Source organism: Struthio camelus, chromosome Z (genome assembly GCF_040807025.1).
Source record: "Struthio camelus isolate bStrCam1 chromosome Z, bStrCam1.hap1, whole genome shotgun sequence".
Lineage (NCBI taxonomy): Eukaryota > Metazoa > Chordata > Aves > Struthioniformes > Struthionidae > Struthio > Struthio camelus.
This window is the reverse complement of record NC_090982.1, coordinates 18625790-18649786: the sequence shown is the minus strand read 5'-3', so window position 1 is coordinate 18649786 and position 23997 is coordinate 18625790. Positions and strand designations below refer to the sequence as shown.

Below are 23997 nucleotides of genomic sequence, written 5' to 3'. Positions count from 1 at the left end.
GTTTTTTTCCCCTCTTTGATCTGTTCTCTTATGACTATCACGAGTTTAAATTCCTTTCAGTACAGCTTCTGACTGCATTCATTAGCATGACAGAGGCAAGAAGACAACTTCTTGCTTTCTTCTTAGAGTCTACATCCTTCCTTCCTAATAAACATCCCAAAAATCTGGTACTTCTCTGTGTTATTACATATCCTCTTAGAGATGATCCAACACTGGTTTACCTACCTAATCAATACAAGTTGCTAGAGTGGGCAGACTAGTACTAAATTAAAAGTTACTTTGATTTAGGTCCGATTATTTTGTGACAGAGGGTGGTCTAAACAGAATTTTTTTTAATGGGTTTAACTCAAATTTTGTGTACTCACACATCTTATACTATTGTAACAGTATGTAGAAACCTGTGTGATTGGGGCAAAACTCTAACATGGATGCTGTTATACCATGGCAGCAGTGTCTTAGACTAAGGTGAGTACGGTTTACTCTGCACTGGTAAGCAAATGCTGCTGCAAAAAGAGAGACACTTTCCTGTGGGCAGCAGTGGTTTCCTATGGATGTGCAAAGTGTCAGTGTTCGTGCTCATGCGTGCACACATTTTACAGTAATTCCATTTACAGCACCTGGCAAGAAACAGCAGTCTATGATTAATCTAGAGTTGTGGGTACTGTAATTGGCCAAAAAAAGTTACTGCCAAAAAAAAAAGTACAAGGATCATGTTCTGTTTGCCATTGTCCCAGTAAGGGCATTAACATGGGCCTTTCTATCCTGTCACGATCTTTCTTTTTTTTTTCAAGTTTGAAGGAGATTAATTGTCTTTGGGGTGGTAAATTTGGCTCTAAATTTTGTAAAAGATGACTGATTGATAGATTCAAAAATGAATAGGAAAGAACAGATAGTATGAGAGATCATGAAAGACTTAATTCCTGAGTAGTCAGCTGGAAAGTTGTAACCTCGCTATCCGTAGCTAGTGCAGTCCTTGGAAAGGCCTAACCATTCCTCTGTCCTGTGCGTTCCCCTGATTTTGTCTAATGATGCCAAAAAGCTGAGCCTTGCGTAGCATTAACACCAGGAGGATCTAACTGTTTTTGCTAGAACCATTAAGGTTCAAAGCAACCTTTTCTTTTAGCAGAAGGGGAAGTAAAGGGAGGAAGGGAAGAAGAATGCACATTAGTGAGGAGCATAAATTTGCTCAGTTGGCCAAATGGTTCAGTGTTTCTTTTATGTTACCACAGAGGAACTTAATGGGAGGTTACAATGTGAGAGGTACAGGCAAAGCTGTAGATACCCATGTCTGCAAAACAGTAAGTATACGCTATCACACTCCGGTAAATTCCCGTAGAAATATGCCAGCCCTTGAGCAGTGCTTTGAAAATGTCATATAATTCCTTATCAAATCATGTGCTTTCTTGAAGAAAAGCTTCACTGCTGGGAGAGGATGCTAACTGAAGAGCACTGTTTGTTCTTACTAAAGTCAAAGCTGAGACATGCAGAAGAGCCACATGATACCAAACCCAGTACCTCTCTGCTCCTTCTTTGCCTTAGGCATCGGGTGGGGGGAAATGTCAATTGAACGAACAGTTTATCTTCTGAAGGAATCTCTTGTCTCAGTATAACAAGGAGGAAAAAAGTGAACAACTTTGTCATAGATCTGCAGCATACAAATACGTAATGCTGCTATTGAGGGGTGGATAGATGATAAATAAGGTGAAACACCATGTCACGGTTCTGAGCTCAGTTATATTTTACAAAATCTGTTTCTCTCTGGGAGTGCTACTAACTCCGTCAGTATAAAGTTAAGTGCAGATTCAACAGATGTTATTTTTTAAAGACATTACACTTGTTAGCAGTTTAGGTCTATGTTGAACTGATAACATTTCAAGAGGAGAAGAGGATGGGAAAGGAGGAGAAACCCCAAAACAGTCAAAACCTCTTTTGGTAGCCAACAGCCTCTAACCAGTTGGACAGTCTGATGAATCCTGTGAATAGATGTGAAATGAATATTTTTGTTTCACCTTTTAAACAGAACGGCAATTGTTTCTGTTCTGTTGATTGCGTGATTTCATCTTTCTAGTATGAGATTCTGGTATTTTTATTCATTTATTTATCTGCCTTAGTTGATAATCCTTTTTTCTCTGGCATTTGAGGTTTGCTAGAGCAGACAGCAAAGACACATAAGCAGCTTGATACCTGATTTTAGGAAAAGGCTTTAGTATGTGTTTGACGGGAATCTCAGTGGGAACTGAGCATTTCAGTACTACATCTACATTAACAAGTAATGCAGTACAGTAAGAGTGGATAAGAGGATTATACCAGTTGGTGCTGAGAATACTCAACTCTCCGTGGTTTGTGGGTTTACTTTGAATTAGATGTTACATGGCCTCCTGGGCTAAACGGTTCCACTATACGTGTGGCTTGGAGCTTTTTGAAGGGAAGTTATGCCGCAAATTGCTGCCACCTCAACTGCAGGCCCCCCTAGGAAGCACCGTGTTGTCCAGGAGACTGTCTTGCAGAGAGTTTAGTATATTGTCACACACAGAAGGTCTGCTTTCCCCCCTGCAATTTCCAAGTGCGCTTGTGGTCCCCAGTGCCAGGCCCATCTCCCCCAACTCCACCTCTGAACAGTGCCAGTACAGAAGTGGTACTTTTAATCCTATAGCAGCTATGCCAAGGGGATGCTGTGAATGCCTCAGTGCCTGTGTTCCCACATTTTGTTTTTCCTAAGAAGAGAGATTGGATTATTTTATGGAAGTGTTTTTCTTTGCAGCTATTTTTGGCTGTGGTTGCGTGGTGGTTCTGAGCCCAGGATATGAATGGGAGTACATCGTTCTTGAGATGTGAGATGAAAAACCCTGGGTGCAAATATGTGGGATGCAGAGGGCCGCTATCAAGGTGAGCTGAGATTTTTGACTTCACTTACTGTGGATGTAATTTCAGGAGACCATGCCTGATTTCAAGACAGTGGTGCTGCTTTCTAAAGATTCATGGTCGTATCTCCACAAGTCAGTGGCTTGCTTGTTTTGGTTTCTATGACCACGGGACCCTGTTTGAAGATCAGCAACTGACTGGGAGAGATGGGATCCACCTCACTAAATGGAGTACGCATGTCTTTGCCAAGAGGCTGGCCAACCTGGTAAGGAGGGCTTCAAACTAGGAGAAACAGGGGAGAGTTACAGGGACTACACAATCAGCGAAAAAGGGCTTTGTGGGGGCACCTCAAGTATTTGCAAGCAGGCAAGGAACTGCCTACAAGACAACACTCCCAGGAAACCTCTTGCACCCCTTCTGGAAAATCAGTTTACTCGGATACTTCTCTGAAGTGCCTGTACACCAATGCACGGAGCATAGGGAATAAACAGGAGGAATTAGAGATCTGGGAGCAAGTCCAGCAGAGGGCTAAGGACATTAGGGGACTGGAGCATCTCTTCTATGAGGAAAGGCTGAGAGAGCTGGGACTCTTCAGCCTGGAGAAGAGAGGACTGAGGGGGGATATAAATATCAATGGGTATAAATATCTGAAGGGAGGGTGTCAAGAGGATGGTGCCCAGCGACAGGACAAGAGGCAACGGGCACAAACTGAACCACAGGCAGTTCCATCTGAACAACGGGAAAAACTTCTTTCCTGTGAGGGTGACGGAGCCCTGGAGCAGGTTGCCCAGAGAGGTTGTGGAGTCTCCTTCCCTGGAGATATTCCAAACCCGTCTGGATGTGATCCTGGGCAAGGTCCTGTGAGTGTGACCCTGCTTGAGCGGGGGTCTAGATGATCTCCTTAACCTCAACCATTCTGTGATTCCTCCTCACTCCAGTGATTTCCTTTCCTTTCAATTCAAAAGGCTGATTTAAGTACTAGAACACAGCAGTGACTGAAGAGTAACACTTTCTAGAAAAATCTTAAGTTTTTAAATTGAAATGATTGAAAAATGTTTTGTAAGAAATTTCATGGCCCTGTCACAAGATTTTACCATTCAGTGTGACCCTTCTAGTGTGTGTTCTGTAATCAAGCCCTCACAGATACTTGGTTTATTAGTGGTTGGCAGATTTAATTTAAGTTAAATTAAAATTTTGAAATGATTGTTATTCCTAAGGGACAGGGAATAATTATTTTATATGAGTGATTCATGTTAAACTTAGCATTGCAGATCAAGTGTTTCAATGACACTGAAGTTCAGAACTAGGGCAGCTATAACATTTGCAGTAGTTTTAAAGCTTTTAAATGCCAGATATTTTTTACTGTGTTCAAATATTAAGTTATACCCTTCTTTTACCTTCTCTTTCCCTTGATAAAATAAAATTACAAAAAAACATGTGATTTGGATAAATATAGGCATCTTTATAATCTCATAAATCAAACATTTGCTCAAAATTACAAATATTTGCACACATTAGCCTTAGGATAATTGAAATGTAGGGCTAAAGAGGACCTCATGAAACCATCTAGTCCATTCCCCTATTCTGAGGCAGAATTTAGTATATTTAGATTCTCTCTTATGAATATCTCTATGATTTCATATTCTTCCTAAGTAGTCTGTTTCTATGCTTAACTGTTTTTATTACCGAGGAAGCTTTTTCCAGTTATATAACTGACTTGCTGCAAACTCTGTCAATTACTAATTGCCTTAACAAGGAAAGAAACTGATCATGTCTTCTTTAGCTTAACCTTTTATAGCTTTGAAGACTGTTCTCACGTCCTTTACAACCCTCTGTTTTCTGAACTTAGACAAACCTAATTTCTTGACCTTTTTCTTTATACCATGTTTTTTAAACCTTCTTATTCTTGTCGGCCTTAATTCTCTGCAATTTATGTACCTTTTCTGGTTAAAGCCTTACAAGCATCATTATTGCCTCTACCTTACTACAGAGCAGAAAGGCATTTACCTTTATTAATATAGTGTTGCATGTAGAGTTCTTACTCTGAAGTCAGCTGCAACCTTAGTTTACTTAGTTACTTAGTTGGTGTAGTTCCTCTAGTTATCCTTATTCATCAGCCATTCCTCATTTTGTGTGTGTGTGTGTTTTGCTTACTCCTTCTGATATTTAAAACTGCACTTCTCTTTACTGAATTCTATTATTCATTTGTTTTTTCCAGTTTCATTTCATCCATTTGTTTTTTCCAGATCATTTGAATTCTAATCCTTGCTCTGTTGAGTATTTGCAAACCTTTTAACTGAAAACTGTATTCAGGTACTCTCACTCTCAAAAATAATTTAATGAAAATACTGAACAGTACTTCCCCCAGGTTAAACATCTGTGACACTTCGGCTGGCATCTTTTTGTACTTGACAGTGATAGCTAAGGTCTATATTTGAGGGGAGGGTTTCATTCTGCTGGGTACACACCTCATGAGACCATATTTTCCCTAGTTTGCTTATCATAGCCTTGTGGGACTGTGTTGAAGACTAGTATAGTCAACATGCAACTTCAGCATCAAAATAGTAAGACAATGAGTATTGATGTTGCTTATTTGTAAACTAATGACTTTTTTCCTGAGTTTCACACATTCCTACCCAAAACAGCCATCTATTTATGAATCCTACCATTACTGAGTCTAGAGAAAAGAAAACACTTCAGTAAGTCCTGAAATGCTGTAAGATGTGCAATGTAATCACACCACTACATCATGCTCTTGATATTTTCTGTTCTGAAGTTTCAGGAAATGGAGTGAAGGGTAGGGCAATGTTGATTTTTCTGATTTAGTGTTAGTCTGGTTTCCTTTTTCTTTTCTCTGTTGAAATTGATCTAAAATAACTAAAAATACACCAGATAGGATAAGAGTGGCTCCTGCCATGTAGAAGCCTGCTCTGTAATCTCCGGCCATGTCCACAATCAGACCTGGAGAGAAACAAATGACAGAAATGTCAATCGGTAGAAAAGAGATAATGTGAATCAGCTTATAAACATGAAGGTATCCTCTCCTAAAGAGAGCATACCTGCTACATCTTTCAGCTCCTTACACTAGGAGTGCATAAAACGTCATCACTCCCTTTGAGCATTTTTAAATTCGAAACACAATTAACTTCTCATTCATTTTGCATAATACGAATTGTTAGTAAAACAAAATGTTCTACAGTATGAAGTGTTTTCCAGTGCAAAATACAGCAGAAAATAAAGGTAATGGCAGAAGAAAATAAATCCTACAACTCTGTATTTGAGTAGTCCTGTGTTCTGTGGTGTAGCTATCCTCAGCTGCTGTAATTTGCTGTAATTACAGAGCATGTCAGAGGGTTTAAGGAAGGAAAGGAGAGGCCCTCTACTGGAGAGATGCAGATTGAGAGCTTGCCTACTGTGTTACTGGCTTTCCTGCTAATAATTTTTCAAAGAACCATGGACGTTAATGAGGGAAAAGACTGTTTTTTAGGTAGCTTTAATCCAACCACAATACATCATGCTATCATGTATCATATCGAAAAAATAATAATATTGTAGTCGTACCATGGTAGTATATTTAAGTAGTATGGGCTGCTCTGTGGGTACAACTGCAGATTCGTTTGTGGGCCAGTGAAGGCTGCTTGACTGGTTTTCTGCCATTGCAAATTTACTCCAGATTTGGTCTATTCTCTAGCCCTCCTTCCAGTCTAACATCAAACCTGCCAGGCAAAGAAACTCTGAGACTAGGTCTTTCAGATTCTGCTTTTAAAGGCTAAAGAGTGGGGAAAGCACTTAGGGATTCCTCCTCTTCCACACCCTCACTATTTAATACTATGCCCCCCCTTCCACCTGCCCGCGTAAGTCCTTTTTATTCTCCTAGGCAATTCTTTTTAGCTGACTATATGTACACAAAGGGGCCACACTGATCCCCAAGTAATCAGCACTAATGACCAGGCACTAGACATATAAATCTTGTTATCTTTGTATTTTATTCAGATCTTCCTATGGCATTTTTGACACTGTTCTCTCAAATTCTCCAAAAATTATTCTAATTCATATATCAAAAAGTGAATGAAAATATTCCAGCATTCAGTGTGACGCCTTTGCAACCTAGCACATCGTATCATAATCAAGAAGTTACTGTAATCTGTGAGCAGTCCCTTATCACATTCAGTGCTCTTTGGATGAGGACTCAGATCCACTTTTTACAAGTCATGTTGGTCTTTTCTCTGCTGTATCACATTGTAAAGTCCTTCCAGCTTGTAATTTGGTTTTCTTGCATTTTTCCAAGATGAAATTTGTGTCATTGCCAACCCATAATCCTACGTGCTGTCTCATTGCCTGCTCTCTCTTCCCACTGTTTTTTATGCTGCCTCCCCCATTTATTATATTGGTTAGCTCAAATGCTGTCTGAAAACAGCAGGCATTCTCTCTGAATATTTCCTTGGTTTTCCTATATTCGCATAAGCTGTGACCCTCTGAAGAAACCCTTCCAGCAATTACAACATTGATACAGCCATCACTGCTCTCAAATTTCCAGTAACCCAACAGTCTCTCCTCAGTGAATGCATGTCCCAGGGATACACTTTCATAGCAAGGTAGTGGGAGTTCATCAAATGGGATTTTGTGGAATTCAAGAAGCAGGAACAACATCATATGGCCCTGCCTTTCTTCCCTGCTTTTATGTTGGATGGGTATTTCTGAAAAGCCAAGGGAAGAGAGGGAGCAAGATATTTTTAAGATGAATTAAACTGACTCTGTTTTAATATGCTTCTTGGTCCAGGTGCTTGTGAGCTAAAAGAGGGGGGAATTTGGGCCCAGGTCCAGACTTTTCAGTTTAGGTTTACTTTCCACTTGTAAACTGTATTTAGGAGAGTATCTTAACTTACCAGCGAGAGGAGGCCCCACAAAACCTCCAGTGCTTCGAATGAGCATGAAAAGCCCTAGAGCGCTGTCAAAATCTGACATGCCTACAACATCTGCTAGCACTGTAATGTGAATGGCGACTGTTGTGCCAAAGAAAAATCCATAGAAGCCAGTGAATATCGACAAGGATAGGTAATTGTTAGCTAGCGGCAACAGCATCAAAGAAGTACTGATCAGTGTAATTGTCATTGTCAGCAAATGAATAGTTTTGGTAACATGGAGATTGGCATACCAGCCACACAGCAGTCTGCCTGCAAAATCCACCATAGCCAAAATGGACAGGAGAGATGCGGTCCAAGATTCATCTACTCCAAGGCTGTAGCTAAGCGGAACTAAAAATAATGGAGGAACAAAAAAACTCATAGCAGCTAAAATGCCAAAAATGGTATAAAGTACAAACTCCAGTCTTCTCACAAGCATCCAGTTGAAGGTTTTGTGTGTGATGGGAGACTTATCTTCTTTGTCTCTCCTAGATGAACCACTGCTAGATGGTGTCTCAGCTTCAGAACAGCTAGTCTCAGGCAGGCAGCTGCTTTTCAGCGGTCGCATCAGTGCTCCACAGACACAAATATTGAGTTGCATGCCACCTATGATCAAGAGAGCACCTTTCCATCCATATTGACCAATCAACCACTGGAAGAACGGCCCAAAGGTGAAGGCAAAGGCACATTCTCCAGCACTGGCAATAGCATTGGCCAAAGCTCTTTTCTTGGAGAAGTAATGGCTAACAATGCTAATGGCTGGTATCCATGAAAAGGAAATCCCAAGTCCTGAAAAACACCAATACAAATAACACCAGTTAGACACCACTGGGGTATTTTATGAAGGTGACAATTAAAACAGTTAGTGTTCCTGTATGTACAAAGTTAAAAATTGGGAAAAGAAAAACATCTTTGTTTCTAGCAGAAGCATCAGCTCAGCTATACTATTTGTTAGAGTTTATTTGTGCCACTTGTTCTGCAGGAATAAGTTGTAGGTTTAAGTAGCAAAACAGGATGAAGTATGCACTATTATATTATGACCGTGGAAGAAATATGTTGGTTTGAGGAATTTGCCACTAGATGGAAAATAGATGTCCATGTGTTAAAACAAGATAGAGCTCAGAGTGTTAATGCTGTCCTAATTAAGGGCTAGGTGGTCCTGGATCAGCTGTCTGGGTTAAGCTGAGCTGTGCTCAGGGTTAGAAAATGGAGGAGAATGTGAAGGATGCTGGTGTATCACATCTGTATGCTCTTCGTTTTCTGAGTGGACCTGCTTGGCTTCAAACCTGCTCTAACTTACACTAGTTTTGATGGCTTCCAAGGAACTATTTGGCAAGCCCAGGACAGCCAAAGGGCTATAATTCCAGACATTTTCTTGCGCATCCAGCATGGAACTGGGAATGATTTATTTTATTTCCTGTCAGCTTTACTTCCTGTTCCAGGAAAATCTGCTATTTGTTAAAGATAGCTTTCTGGCCTGTTTTAACCTGGAGTAAAGCAAAGGATTGGAAACAAGGCCTGGGCCTGTGATCAAAAATGTAGGACTGTTTGGTGCAAAATACAGAATTTGGGAGCTCGAGGTTCTTGCACTTTAGCAGCCTTTAGGTTCTTGAAAACCTTCACAGAGCTTTCAGCTGTGATTAAAAATAAAATGCTTTTAATTTTCTGGTTGCAAATAATTTGCAGGTGAAAATTATTGGCATCTAATTATTATTATACCTTGTGATTGCAGTTTTCTAGCACAGATTCTTACCTTCTGAGCAGGACATGACAGAAACAACCTTTAAGGATTGTTACTGGTTCTAGTTATGTATACCATCAGAATAAGATTCAGATTTTAAAACTCCTACCATCAGCACCCTAAAGGGCTCTGAAAAAGACTCTGATTTATCAGTGAAAAAAATCTCTAAAGCCATAAAACCATACCCTGTAGGAAGCCAGTTGTTGCATACATCCAAACCATGTTGAGTCCAAGAAATCCCAGTGCCATTCCTGAAAAAGCCAGGAGTCCTCCAGTGATCACAACTGCCCGATGAGTGTATTTTACACACAGTGAGCTGGCTACAGGGGCTAGAGCAACAGCAAAATAAGACAATTACATTCAGAACATGCAGCTGATTAACATGATAACCAAATAAAGCATTTGAAGATTTAGCTCAAATAAATACAGCTAAAAATACGGTATTATGCTGTATTACACAGCAGTAAAATACAGCTGTCTCAAATACAGTTTTTTTCCTGTGGGGGAGTGGTGTGTGTGTGCGTGAGAGAGAGATGGAGAATGTCACAGTTCTGCAGTATTCTGCTTGGAAAAGGGGAGACTGTGATTCTAAAATTGGATATTTGCTTATAGGGAAGTAACAGTCACGAGAGCAGAGAGAGAGGAAAAACCCTTCCCAAATATATTCTGAATTCGTGAAGTGGACTTTTTATAAGAGAAGAGCATATCAGTGCCTTCTTTTTGGAACAGTTCCACTGAATTTTATATAAGTGTACACCTAATGACATGGCAGATATTCATGTAGCCCTTCAGTGGAAAGTGAACCCCCTGCCATAGACGATCTAGGTTAATCTAATAAATTTGTATTATTGTCAATGTATGATTGATATGGCTGTCATGGAAATTTTCTGCATAAAACTAATCCTCTTCTTAACTTCTAGAGCTTTGAAAAATCAGCTGTTCATGGAGCTGTAAATGTTTTATAAAGAACAAAAAAAATCCAAGGTTAATTTGCGGCAGTATTTTTCCAGAAATTCTACAGTTCATTTCTTAAATTTGCTTTTCAGTGGTACTGTTTCTTTCAGCAGACTGTAGGAACTCTTCAATACACAAGAGAAAAAAGTTGCACAAGCTAGAGATCTGAGGCTTTTTTCCTCAGTCACACGCATAACTTGGTGCAGAAATTCCAAAAAAAGAAAGGACTACTCTCTAGTTATTGTTTAGAAGCACCAGAAATGACTAATAATATTTTGCTTAATTAAGGATCAGTTATACTCCCTAGCTATTTTTCCAAAAGCATCAAATAGTCAAGATCAAGACTACGCCTTTCATCAAAAGGCATGTTCTGCGGAGACGGTTTCAAACCAGTAAGTATATATTTCTGTGAAATAACCATAGCCACTAGAGGGATCATAAGTAATACAACACACCATCAATTCTTGGGTGGGGTTTATTAGCAGGTATAGGTAGTCAGTTTCATACAAATGACTGAGAATCTAGAAATTAAGAGTTCAAAGATACACTGATATTCAGTTCGTAAGAACCATTGCTATAAACTGAAATAAGTGGAGTAACAATGAACAATGGAGGTTTTATACTAGCTTGTAGGGGCAGGTTGTTGTATATTTGCCTGTGTTAAGAAAAGAAAGAAGACAATCTGATAACTAAGAAAAGTGAAATAAATCTATCAGACAGACATTATATTTGTGCAGAAGCTGCAGGATGGATATTATCTGACAGTAGCTATCCGACAGAAGCTATACAAACCCCAAATGTCCCATTACCAGTAAAAATATCATGTTTTGATAAGTATGTAAAAATGATACTAGAATTCGGTCATGGTCTAGAAGATGTAGTGGAAGGGATGAGATCGGATAATGCATACACAGTTGGAGGGTCATACATATATGATGAACAAAAGAAGAGATAAGTAGACTCTGGGGTAACAAGAAAGACCCATGGAAGTGCTTAATGACAGGAGAAAGACCTGCAGTTGGAGCAGAAATACTGCTACAGAGAAAGTTTTTTTATTAGAGAATAAGGAGCAGAAAAAGGTAGAAATTAAACATGGGGTAGCAGAGAAAAGAAGAAAGAAGCTAGCCCCCGAACAGGAAGTGAAGACTGCTAAGTGTCAGAGTCTGAAAGAACAAAGGACGATATACAAAAAGCTTACAAAAAAACAGAAGCGGAAAACAGTCACTGTGCAAAACAGAAAGGTAGTGGGAGACACACATCAGTACCAGGAGGAGGCAGATGTATGTGATGAGGGAATCCTTGCTATGATAACTGAACTGCCTGTTGGCAGATGCAAACACAAAAAATAGAGGCACGTTCTGTCTCCTTCCACACAAGAGACGGAGCTACTGTTGAAATGATCCAAATGGGAAAAATGAATAGTTCACTGATCATACTTCATACTGAGACAAACGACACTGAAGGTTTCCCACAGGAACACACTAAGAATGACTAAGCCAGGCCAGGAAAGATGATCAATGAACTGGAGGCTCAGATGATCTTCAGCAGAAAGTCTTCTGGTCCCTATAAATGAAGCAAAGGCAGGAGAAGATAATGAAAATTACCTAGTGACCTGAGAACCATGAGCTGCTATAAGAAAGGGTTTTAGAATGTTTTGGCATCAGGCTCTATTCATAGAAACAGGATTACTTTCAAAGGATTTTGAAGAGTGGAAGATCACTGCCTTTCTGCTGAAAATTATAGCTGCTTTCTTTGAAGTAGGCCACCTTCAGACCCTAGTTAGGCAAATATAATTTTTGTTGGCTTATACACTGACAATCTCATTCTTTCTGCAATATGCTTGGTGCATTCCGATACAATGAAAATGTAAATTTAATTTGAGTTCTTTGGTCCTCCATTGGCATTTTTTTCTGATCAAATTTATATGTCTGAATGACAAAACTAGCACCACAATACATCAGTGATAAGCCTAATCTGTGAGCCAAAGTGATAGATTCCCAATTATTCATTCTGCAGTCCATGAAGGAGGTGGGGAAACAGGCTTTTTCCTGATTTTTTCAGTTAATTCTTTCTGTCAGAATGAAACAATCTCTAATACTGCAAATTGAGCAACAAAAACGGCAGCTTATAGAACTGATAAAATTTTGTGAATCTATAATTTGTTTTCTCTTTTGCCTTTTTATTTTGAATTGTTGTTTTGTTCTTCTGAATACATTTTTCAAAAGAAGATCAGTTGTACATTGTGATTACAAACAATAATACTGATAGGTGTGGCCTGAGTAGGATGCCTATAATATACAGTATCTGTGCAATGAAGAGTCTTCACAGCAAGAACTACAATAGCATTTATTATGTAAGGATTACCCATTACAATCATGTATCTATATGAGACTATGTGAAGACGATGTCACAAATTCTGTACAGTTCCTGTCTGTACACGTTTGGAATCCTTACAATAATGGCAAAGGATGATCTAATTTACAAGGGTACAAAAGACTCTGAAAAGGACTACTCAGTGAAGAGTCAAAGAATGCATATTGTACATTTGATATCTTTCCCTTGTTAGTTTGGTGAGATGAGATAGTGTAGCTGATCCAATAGCTCATTGCCTTTGACTGATAGTTCATTCTCTCTTCCCTTACTCTCCGCTTTTATGGTCTTACCTTCCTTACACTAGCTCTCAGTGAACTGAATTTTTTTTTTTTAACTTGGTTAGTTTTCTGTTAGATTAATGACTTGAAACGGTTCATGGAGTGTGCCAGAGCTGGCTATGGACAGAAGGGAGGGATCTTGGCAAAAATCAGAAAGGGGAGGAAAGCAGGACTGAGAGCCACAATTTCAGCAGTATATAGTTCTCTGACAGGCAAGGTCACACCTCTTATGTTTTGTAGTAATTGCAAAAAAGTGATAGTCACTGTGAAATCAGTGAGCTTGCACAAACTGGTTTACAAGCTTGATCCAGCAAGCTGTGGATTTCTTAGGATTATTCCCACTGAGTTTGATTCAAGGCCTGCAGGAAAACTGAATCATGAGCCTAGCTACATAAAGTTCTTTAAGGTAACCAGATTTCTATGTATATGCAAAGAATCATCACTAATCCATTCCATGTCTGAGACACAGATATACCTTTATGAGAGGACGCAAATAATTTTGTGAAAAGAAGGAGGAAGTACTGCTCTTGCATGTTCTGGTTTGGTGGAATTTTTTTATGGAAGCTCTTGAAATGTCTTGTTGAGTAGTTAAGATCCTAAAATAAAAGTGCTGGAGGAACACTTTCACCTACCTCCTAAATGAAAAATGGCAATCGTTATTGACGTGATCCAGGAAGTGATGCTTGCAAGCTCATCAAAGTGCTGCTGGATTTCAACAAAGAACAGACCAAAAGTCTTGAGGACAGCAGCAGTAAGGCCCATCACTATGAAGGCTGACACTACCACAACCCACCCATAGCCACCATCTGGTGGAATACTCTCTCCACTCAGCATCTTTTCTTCTTATCAAATCTTCTCTCAGTTCCTTTTTTTTTGGGGGGGAGGGCAGGGAGCGTGGTGGTGGTGAGGATTTTTAACAGATCTGCAAATCAGGAAAAGGCCCAGTGTTAAAAGAAATGAATTAAAATACTCTAGGAAAGACTTACACAAGTAATTACCAAGGGAAAATAGATTACACACTTCAGTGGTTTGATTTAAAATATCAGCCGGGAAATAGGTGTACCAGAGAACAGGAGAAGAAAGGTTAAAAAGTGAAGAAAGGAAAAACGTTCAGGCAAGGAGGACAAAAAGAAGCATGCCGAAGTGCAAATTGGAGAGAATATGGTGGTAGTGAGAGGAGAGATGAAGTAGGCATTAAGATTCTCAAAGACAGGTCCAGGATCCTACTCACTCTAGTAACTTCAAGAACCCTATCTAATTTTTAAAATGACATATTATACTAAACAAGAAACAAATATATGTTAAATGATACCTTATATTCTAATGTTCTCTGGGCAATGAAATAAAGTTTATGAACTAAGGTCATAGCAGCTGCTGTTTGCAGGCATCAACTAAGTAACCCCAGCCACAACTGTGTGTAAGGATAAAGCATAATTATATTTGCTATGTGCTCCTGTGAGTAATATCAATAGAGTGACTAAATAGGAGGTAGAAAAAGAAAAGATCCCTGACCTTCAAAATGCAGGAAACCTGTCAGTGTCAATCTCCTAGGTGTCCACATAAGCGGAAGTTAGAAGTTAAAGAAGGCTACTTCACTTATCTGGAAATCTGAATCCAGAAGGCTTTCCATTGCTGCCTTGAATCTCTCTCTGAGAGGCAGAACCTTCTATTTGGCAAATATATTACCTTGTGGTCTAAATGGCATTTAGAAGTAGAAGAATTAAAGTTGAAGGGGCTGAATATCGTATCATCTAGACCTTGATACTGTCTTTTTAATCATTGCCTAGGTTCTAGGAATATTGCAGCCAAACCCTTTTTTTGCATTCTGTCTTTCATATCCCACGTGAACTGCTAACTTTGACTAAAGAGAAGAGTGGGAATGTATAAACTTAATACTTACTTATGTAGATTATTTTGAAACACCAAGAGTAATATGAAAAGTTATAAGAGATATTCTAATTCAGAACCATGACAATAATTTCTTAGTAATTCCAGAGGAAATAGTTTTTCTCCCTGAACAGCATGGGTGCAATACTGAAAACGGTATTCAACCTAAAACTGGGTATTATTCTGGTCTCCAAGGAGTATATTAAGGAACAACTGTTAAATATGGTAACGGAAGTTTGCACACTGCCTGCATATCGTGAAACTGTGGAGCTCCTTGTCACAAGATTCTATGGTTTTTAAAACTTTACATGGAAATACTAGATACATTTGGGGTGTTAAAAACTGTTGAGGATCATTAAATATTAAAAATGGTTTCTGGTTCAGGAAGTCTCCAATCTGCAAAGAATCAGAACCCAGAAACTATTACTTTACGCTTAATCTATTCTTCAACTGGAGGCATCCCCTTTTGGCCTGAAGCAAGATAGTCATTTTTACATTGTAAGTAACTTGAAAGGAGCAGTGGGAAAGGCCTTTAGAGCCCTCTTGGTAACGTATGGGCATTTATAAACATTGATGGTTCCAGTGCTGCAAAGCATTTTTGTCAAAATGTGGCACGTGCTTCTTTGTGAAGACATCTCAATAGACAGGCATATCCTCTCAAATGTGTAGCTGAAAAAGCATATTTCTCCTTAGCAGGTTTGTGATTAGCTTGGAAAAATCATGCAGTGCATAGAAGATGTAAGATCTGGCGGAGGGGGAAACATTCCTACTCTTCTTGTGTTTTTTCATGGAACCTAGAAGTAATTTCAAGCAGGCATGTCGCACTATCAACAACAGAGTAAAATAGACATGGCACAGAAAGCTGTTTTGACTTAGAAGGGAGAATGTGAGCTACAAATGATCTTGCTATACTTACATTTATCTTCCTTGTGCACAGCTGGAATGACAAGAATTGAGGGAATCCATAGCTCTACAAGCCATCCAGTACAAAGCACCAGTCAGAGTCTTGTAGAGAACAGAAGCAAGATCGTCTTGCTGCCATGTGTCTGGCTCAAACTTCCGATTAACATATGGCACTGGACACATTTGCATGACAGACATAGCTAGAGATTTGTCAGTTGCAAAAGGCAATATCCTGAAAATCTAAAAGCTCAGACACAAGAAAGGAAGGAATGCCTTGTGGCTGGGGTCTATACAGAGAACTCTGGAATTCATTCTCACAGTGTCTGGATAACCTTGAGTACATTATTTAATCTTGCTGCCCCCCAGTTTTCTCAATTGTCAAATGCAATACCTTTATAGGTCATGAATATTATGAGGTTGAAAACATGAATACTTGTGTCAGTGCTCAGATACTGTAAGAAAATATAAAATGAGATCAAAGTATGGCCATGTCGTATCTTGATGGGCTCGAGAGGCACAGTCATTATCGTACATAAAGAAGGATGCAGCACTCCGTCTCAATAAGCCTGCTGCGGCAGAGTGATCCTGACATTATTGCACCCTGCATGGACATGCCTAGGCAAGGGATTAGGATTTGTGCCGCAGGACAGATAGAAGAACTGCTGCTACTTACCAAGCTGCACCCAGACTAAGACAACCATGATAAAATCTACTACTTCCTGACACCACCCAGGACTCTTCACCTTCATTAGGCAAACCCTGCCCTAAAAAGAGTATAAATCAGGCCCTACTACTCACAAAAATTTCATGAACTTTTTCCTACAAGTATATCTTCCATATCACAGCTCTGAATTCATTCTCCAACCTGTTTTAATGATTACAGTTTTAGATGCAATTCCAAAACGAAGAGACCATTTCAGTTGCTTGAGGAGTTAATAAGGTTATTATCTCTCCCAGGAGTCCTTAAAGCAGATCGTAAAGCAGTGCAGCTACGTACTGCAGAGAATTGCTGAAATGCCTGAACTGAGTAGGGAAAATTTGAGATGTTGCAGTGGGTAGATGTGTGTGCATCTGACAGCATGCTCTGACAGTACACTTCTTTGCTTGCAGGTGAAAGAGGACTACAGGCATGTAAGTGAGAACAAAACTCAGCTGAGAAAGTCACCCCAAAATCTCTTAACTATTGAGCAGTTGTGAGTGGCAAGTTTTTAAAAGTTTCTAGTTTCTCCTCTTACTGCTAAAACTGACCTATTAAAAGAAAGGAAGAAAAAGCTGTACGGAAAATGCCCTGTCCATTGCACTTGCTAGCACACCAGATCTCTCAGAGAGCGCAAAGCTGTGCTTGGAAGCACAAGCATCATCTCTAGGATCTCACTGTTTCCTCTCTCTGAACTTCCCCATGGCTGCTGGAGCAGATGCCCCGCGAGGCAGAAGCTTCAGCCAAGAAAGTCATAATGCTGTGATCTGTGCTTGTGGTGTGCGCAGCAGGACGACCAGGCAGCTCTGCCAGTAGGGCCATTACCCTGATGGGGGAAATGACTATGCTTCAAATGCCTGCACTGTCTGTGGCAATAATATCAGACAACAATAATGAACTATACAAGTCCTGTTTGGCTGCTTTCATTTTAGGGTGCCATCTAAACTTGGAAAGACTGAGATTTGCATTATTTAATTATCTGGTGCTCAGTGGTCTAATTTCCTTTTTTATAAAGGCAAATTTATGAATGCTTGAAAAATATTTGCTGCAGCTCACAGAACAACTTGGTAGTGAAGTCAAGAAAAGATTCCAGTTGCCACGAACCGTAGTCTTCTGGTTCTCATGCAACTAATACATAAATGCCCCTGAATAACTACATTAACTATCACTTAGAGGCGGGATGGATTCCGCAGGAGCCAGGGATACCCAGCACTTTGCAGAAGCAGGTTCCCAAAGAAGAGAAAAAAGGCTAGTATTAAGCTTTGTCATACTTACATGAAGAACCATGACTTGCTAGTGGGTTTTTGTTTTTGTTTCCCACTAAAGCATGGTAATTCAACGTGGATTTGAAGGGAAAGGGAAACGGAAAGGGAAAGGGAAACGGAAAGGGAAAGGGAGAGGGAAACGGAAAGGGAAAGGGAAAGGGAAAGGGAAAAGGAGGAGAAGGAGAAGGAGAAGGAGAAGGAGAAGGAGAAGGAGAAGGAGAAGGAGAAGGAGAAGGAGAAGGAGAAGGAGAAGGAGAAGGAGAAGGAGAAGGAGAAGGAGAAGGAGAAGAATTGCTTGCTGATATACATAAAGGCAAAACTACTATAACCTAAAGTCTGGTACCGGGACACAATTACCGCTAAAACTACCTTCAAGTGGAAACTACTCAGGAAAATGGACTACTTAAAACTAAATATGAAGTAGGTCTTTCACAAGATGACAACAGAACAACTACAATAATTTTTTAACTGTTAGAGTAAAAGAAAGAGGGGAAGAGAAGGAAATAAATGGTAAGGCATGCTAAAACTTCCCTCATACCTGTAGCCAGGGATAGGTACTCACTGTGTTCATCAGACTCAGATTCTTTCTGGTCCTCATATAACATTGCAAACTGACCCTGATGATGCTCACATGCCTCCCCAAATTCAAATACAACATAGCTGTGCTAGTTATTGCTCTTCAGGCACAAATTCAAGACCTCTTAACAAAATTGTACTTTCTAACTTCACTAACATAATTTCAGTAAGAGCCAGCCTAAATGAACAGGGTCTGTAAAACAACTTACTGCAATATCAGGGTGGAAGATAGTGGCAGCATGCTCTGAGCAATCTGTTTGAAATAACAAAAATGAAGTATAGCATAAAGAAATTACCTTATTCAGATAAGCCAGGTTTTCATGGGATATTAAGCTCTTCCTTTACCTCCCAGTTGTACCTAAGTTCTTGAGTTGTGCTGCAAACTACCAGGTCGTCTTACTCGTTGTTCTTGGTAGGCACAGCAGAAGAAATCAATGTGTCTCATTCAGGATATATAAGCTGCTGGATTTTATAAGAAAGAAAATTGCCCCCTCCCCAGAAGTCATTTGGCTCCACCTACACTCAGAAAAACTAAGTTCTAGACTGGTTAGAGATCAGAGAAAGCAAAATCAAGGATGGGCGGAGAGAAGGAGATGAGGAAGACAGATTTGCTAATATATATGCACTATATTGGTATTAGACTCGGACTGCCGTCTGCGGTTTTTATTCAGTGCAAGTTTTGGGCTAGCCGGAAAGTTCAGATGTGTCAGCAGACCTGAACCTCCCTGCTATTTCTGACCAGTCGCTGCCGATATTTGTTCACATATGGAATTTATTTGTAGCTTCTCTCTGCTGGCCAGATGTTGACTACATAGGAGCATCACAGAGCTCTCAGCAACCACAGAAATGGCAGAAAGCTTGTCTGTGCTCTCCTGATCCTAAGGCTGCAACTTGTATGGCTACAACCTTTCACCATATTACAGCAGTCAGGTTGTGTGATTTGTTATTTTCAGGGACCCCGATGTTTTATTTACTTATATGCGCTGTTGGCTCTTGCCACGCTTTTACTGCAAGCTTATGGTGACTGATTCTGTTTCCTTAGGATTTGTCTTGCTCTAAACCACGTAGTGGCTATAGACTGCTATTGTAATAGTTTTGTGTGGGATTTTGTTACATTAGGTTTTAAGAATTGATCAGTAATCTGCATGGTTTGTGTGTGCTAGTGGGTAGCATGACTGTACTGATAGGTCTACTGATTTACATAATAAAGAAATGGATGAAGATTTTTGGACTTTTTTTTAATCTTCTGATCTATTGCATGGGAAAGAGCTGGCACCACAACTTCAGGACTATCTTTTAGGGTGTTGAATAGGAAAGAAGAAACCGATGTAGCTTTTCTCTGAGAACTGATACAATTTACCAGCTCTCTGTGGTCAGAATGAAAAGTATAGGAATGTTCATTACTCAAAAAACAGGACAGGATGAGCTCTTACGCGCTCAGTAGGAGAAAGGGGGAAAAAAGGGGGCTACCGTAGCCACTCACCCAACACAATTCATATGAGTAGATGTTCCACTGAAGTTGTAGCCTCCCACTTGTTTAGCTTTTTGGCTAAAAATACATAAGCCTGAGCAATAGAGGCCCATTCTATAACAGCAGACCTAGTACGATGTTACTGGCTGTGCAGGAACACCAGTATGTATTAGAGTTCTCAGACCATGCTTTTAGCCCTGGGAGATGAAATATGCCTTAGAAAAGAATGATATTACCAAAAATTTGGTATAGCGCATGTAAGTACAATGACAGGTGGTATGCAGCTGAACAGGTAAGTCAAAAATAGAAAGCTCTTCCTTAAAGCAGTATCACTTCACACTCTTGTCAATCCAGTAGGAAAAATAGAGCCTGGGGTGTCTAAGAAAAACCTAACAGCATGCCATCTGATTTATTTCCTGCTAGTTGCACTGAAAATTGGATTAGAAACATACAATGCAGATTCTTAAAGCAGAGTTAGTTATTAAATGTCACTGTACCTTGTGCCATCCAAAAGCGTGACAATAGCTAGCTTTTGGTGCACTAAATTCATGAGAACTAAAATCAGCATCAGTCCATTGTGTGTGAAATATTTTGGGGTCTAAGCACCTGCTGACCAATCCTTGGAAAGCTTTTCTGGCTTTGTCTTACTTTTTGAAATGGGAAGTCAGCAAGTCTGTATAGAGAGCGTTAACATATTTTAATTTTGTTTCTTTGGAATGATTCTCCAGGAAGTTTGGTAGGACTGGAGGAGTTAAGGGAACGGTAAAGAAAAATTATGAGATTTTTTTCCGATGTGCATTTAAATGTGTATCGTTGCCAGAAAAGTTGCAGCCATCCCTTCCTCACCTTTCTGCTGCCATGTGGGCTTTTATGCAGTGAACCAAACTGGGGAACTGATCCAGCTGGGAAAAACGCATCTTTGGTGTAGTTGCTCAATTTAAAGGAATTGTGTACTTTCACAACGTGGAGGGCAGGAAAAAGTGGCCAGGAACAATCACTGGCAGGTAAGGGCCACTTAATCCAAAGGAGAAATTCACACGGGAATTGTAGAACAATCAGTATATTCACATGACCCAAGCTGTGAGCCTAGAAACTCTATGTTAGAGACAGAGAAAAGTAGATGATACCAGAGGTGCTAATGTGAAATGCCAACTGAAATGCTAACTGACTTACTTTAAGATGAAGTTTCAGAGTAATTCTGCAGCAGTGACACCACTCATGTCTCTCTTCTCCTTCCTTCCTCACCATGTTGATGGGAGTTGTGTAGTCTGATGCTGCACAGCTCGTGTCTGAGAAACCTGCAAGACCTCGAGCAGACCTGGTGTCTTTACACCAGATTTTCTTTGGCCTCATATATATAAACTGGGTTGGTAGACCTGGTTCTAGCCAAGGCTTAGTTTACTTCCTAACTCTGTAGGCCTGCATTACCTTCTGGAGCCCTACTGTGAAAAGATAAAACTGTCTCACAATTGTAGTATATGTGCACAGCTGGATGAAGCTATGCCAAATCATCCAGTCAGCCAGCCATGCCTATGACAGGAACTTTATAAACAAGACTACTTCTCACACGGCTAGAGCTATGATCTGGATGGAAACAAAGAGCAATCCAAATGGGGTTTCCTTCTCACAGCAGAGCGCAACCATCCTGCTTCTTCTCACAGCACGCGTTCTTGTCTTGAGATCTGAAAGGCAACGCAATGCAATTCATAGAGAAGTGATGTGTTCAGCTGGGTAGTGCCAGGAAAGTCTGTTTTCTTTCTCTGAAGTTCAGCAACAACTTAGAAATGCTGTTGTCTAACAGCATGCTTGGAATTTCTTGAGTAACATGTAGGAAAAAGGTTGTGTTTCTGCTGATTTTTCACACAATATGACACCTTTCCTAGAAACTTTGCAGGGCCTTTGGTTTTTAATTGGATACGTGACACGGTAACTTCTCACTTCTTAGGCAGGCCTTCACCACCCCTTGAAAAAACCCCAGTTCATGGCTAGCAGGGATGAGATCACAAGATCTTGTATCAAGAGCTTGTGTCATAATGTCATAATACACGTTTCACTCACACTCACCTCTTACACAAATACGTAGGCTCTTATCAGCAATAAAGTCATGACCAGCTCCTTGACAAAATTATCTAAAACTATAGGATAATTTAAGCCGGAAGGGACTTCTGAAGGTCAACTCGTCCAAGTTACTGCTCAAAGCAAGGCCAACTTTGAAGTTAGATCAGGTTGCTCCAGGACTTGTGAAGTCTCAAATGTCCCCAAAGATAAAGATTCTATCACCTCTCTGGGCAATGTGAACCAGTGCTTTACCACCTTCATTGTGGATTATTTTTTTCTAATTATCTAACTGGAATTTCCCTTGCTGCAACTTGTGATATTTGCCTTTTGTCCTTTTTGCTGTGCCATTAAAATGAAAAGCAAAAGGCAATTCTTGATATGCCTACTGGAAGCCTGCTAAGGTTTCAGGGGTTTTGCCAATTTAACTGAGCTTTTTAGCAGTCCATTAGAAATGACAGTAGAAAATTTAGGTATAGAGTACATGGATTTTTTCATCTGTATCATTTTTTTCATCTGTATCATCATCATGTGGTTTGGGTTATACAGAACTACTCCCAGCTATTATAGCAGCCTTTGTTAAGCTGGTCAGGCTAAAATGTTGTTTTTGCAACTTTCTGTCAATACGTGGAATCTTTAAGCTATACTTGCAGCTTTGTGCAGTACTTCCCAATAATCACCCACCTAACGTTCATCACATTTTACATTTCAAAATTAAATCTGAGCCTCTCTCATTTCTCCTCAAGAAAGTAAGAAAAACTTGTAGACTGCACTTTTATAAATACTGCTTACATTGTTCATGTTTAGAATTTAAGAGTTTTATAATACATTGCAAGGATTTTCAGGTTTCCATTTGTACCTTGCAGAATACATTTTACTCCAGGCGGCAAGAACATCTGTTCCGATCTAGCCTGACAGCTCAGCTTTCACTAAGTCCAGCGGCTAGGTTCCACTTTAAGTGCTTGAGCAAGCACAAAATGAGTTCAGAGGTACAGCGCTACATAAAATATTTGCTGTGAAGTGAAAAATGAAATGAGAATCTGCCTGGAACATCTATGCTTCAGAGAATAACGGTGACTCATGGTTACAAAGAGATTATGCATATGTGTTGCTCAATGAGTCAGAAATAATTATTTAACCATTTAGGAGTTAATTGTTGTTTTGCCTTTTACCATTAGGCTTGTAGAAGAAAATTGCCCATGGCTCAAACACAAGCTAGTCATATCAGCTTTGGGAATGTCTTTCTACTAATAATCTGGAAACTGAAATTAGTGGCTGTGCTCTCTGCTGCTGTAAATGGTTGCAGCTCCATTAAGTTCAAAAACATTTCTTCCTCTTTCACCAGCAGAGAATTTCTTTAGTGATTTCTCTATCGGACCAGGGTTGCTTTTATAGAAGATACAATATTTCTACTGGCTGTTTATTACTACTGAAGTATTTATGGGATTTGGAAAATAAGTCTCTGTAGCATAGGTCATACGTAAATAAGCTGCACAACCATAGAAGGCCAGCCTGCTGCAAAGTTTCCTACCAGTCAGCTGTGCTCAGGTGGAAGGAAGGATCGTTCATGCGAATACACCACCTGGTTTCTGCCGTTCTCGATGGTGATCACGCTCATCCCTCCAGTGGGAACTACTGGCTCTCACTGCACACGCTGTCTTTTTTACTGACCAGAAGCTTTCTATAAACAGATAGTATGCCAAGATAAAACATTGCAAGGTCACACAATTTTTCAACTGCAGGGAATGGTTAACAAAATGATTGAATCAAAATCAGATTGGTCCTGGTGTGTGCTGTTAAACGACTGCTAACATAATATAAGTATCCTTAAATGAATTGTTTGCGCACTGCGTGTAGGAGCGGTGTTAGCATGGCTAAAGTTTAGGAAAGTATTACAGAATAAACAGCCACTAAGGTTGATGTTACTGCCAAGAACAGTTGACATGGGATGCAAAAACAAACTAGATGAGACATGGACTGAGTGTGGAATGACTTGAGGTCTTGAAGGAAAAAAGATTATTTTTGATGTGA

At 39.8% G+C, this 23997-nt stretch overlaps 1 protein-coding gene across 2 annotated transcripts; it reads right to left on the bottom strand.

The window, feature by feature from the left end:
- Nucleotides 1-4312: 4312 nt before the first annotated feature.
- Nucleotides 4313-21984, bottom strand: LOC104140357 (monocarboxylate transporter 13). 2 transcript variants are annotated; one of them, XM_068928805.1, is made up of 5 exons: nucleotides 21085-21984; nucleotides 13745-14034; nucleotides 9693-9836; nucleotides 7749-8555; nucleotides 4313-5823 (listed from the first exon to the last, which is right to left on the bottom strand). In XM_068928805.1, the coding sequence occupies exons 2-5, from the start codon at nucleotides 13944-13946 to the stop codon at nucleotides 5597-5599; spliced, it is 1380 nt and encodes a 459-aa protein (XP_068784906.1). In that variant the 5' UTR covers nucleotides 13947-14034; nucleotides 21085-21984; the 3' UTR covers nucleotides 4313-5596. The 2 variants fall into 2 exon arrangements, with proteins under 2 accessions (XP_068784906.1, XP_009667381.2); XM_009669086.2 differs by lacking the exon at nucleotides 21085-21984 and having other exon boundaries at nucleotides 13745-14947.
- Nucleotides 21985-23997: the final 2013 nt, after the last annotated feature.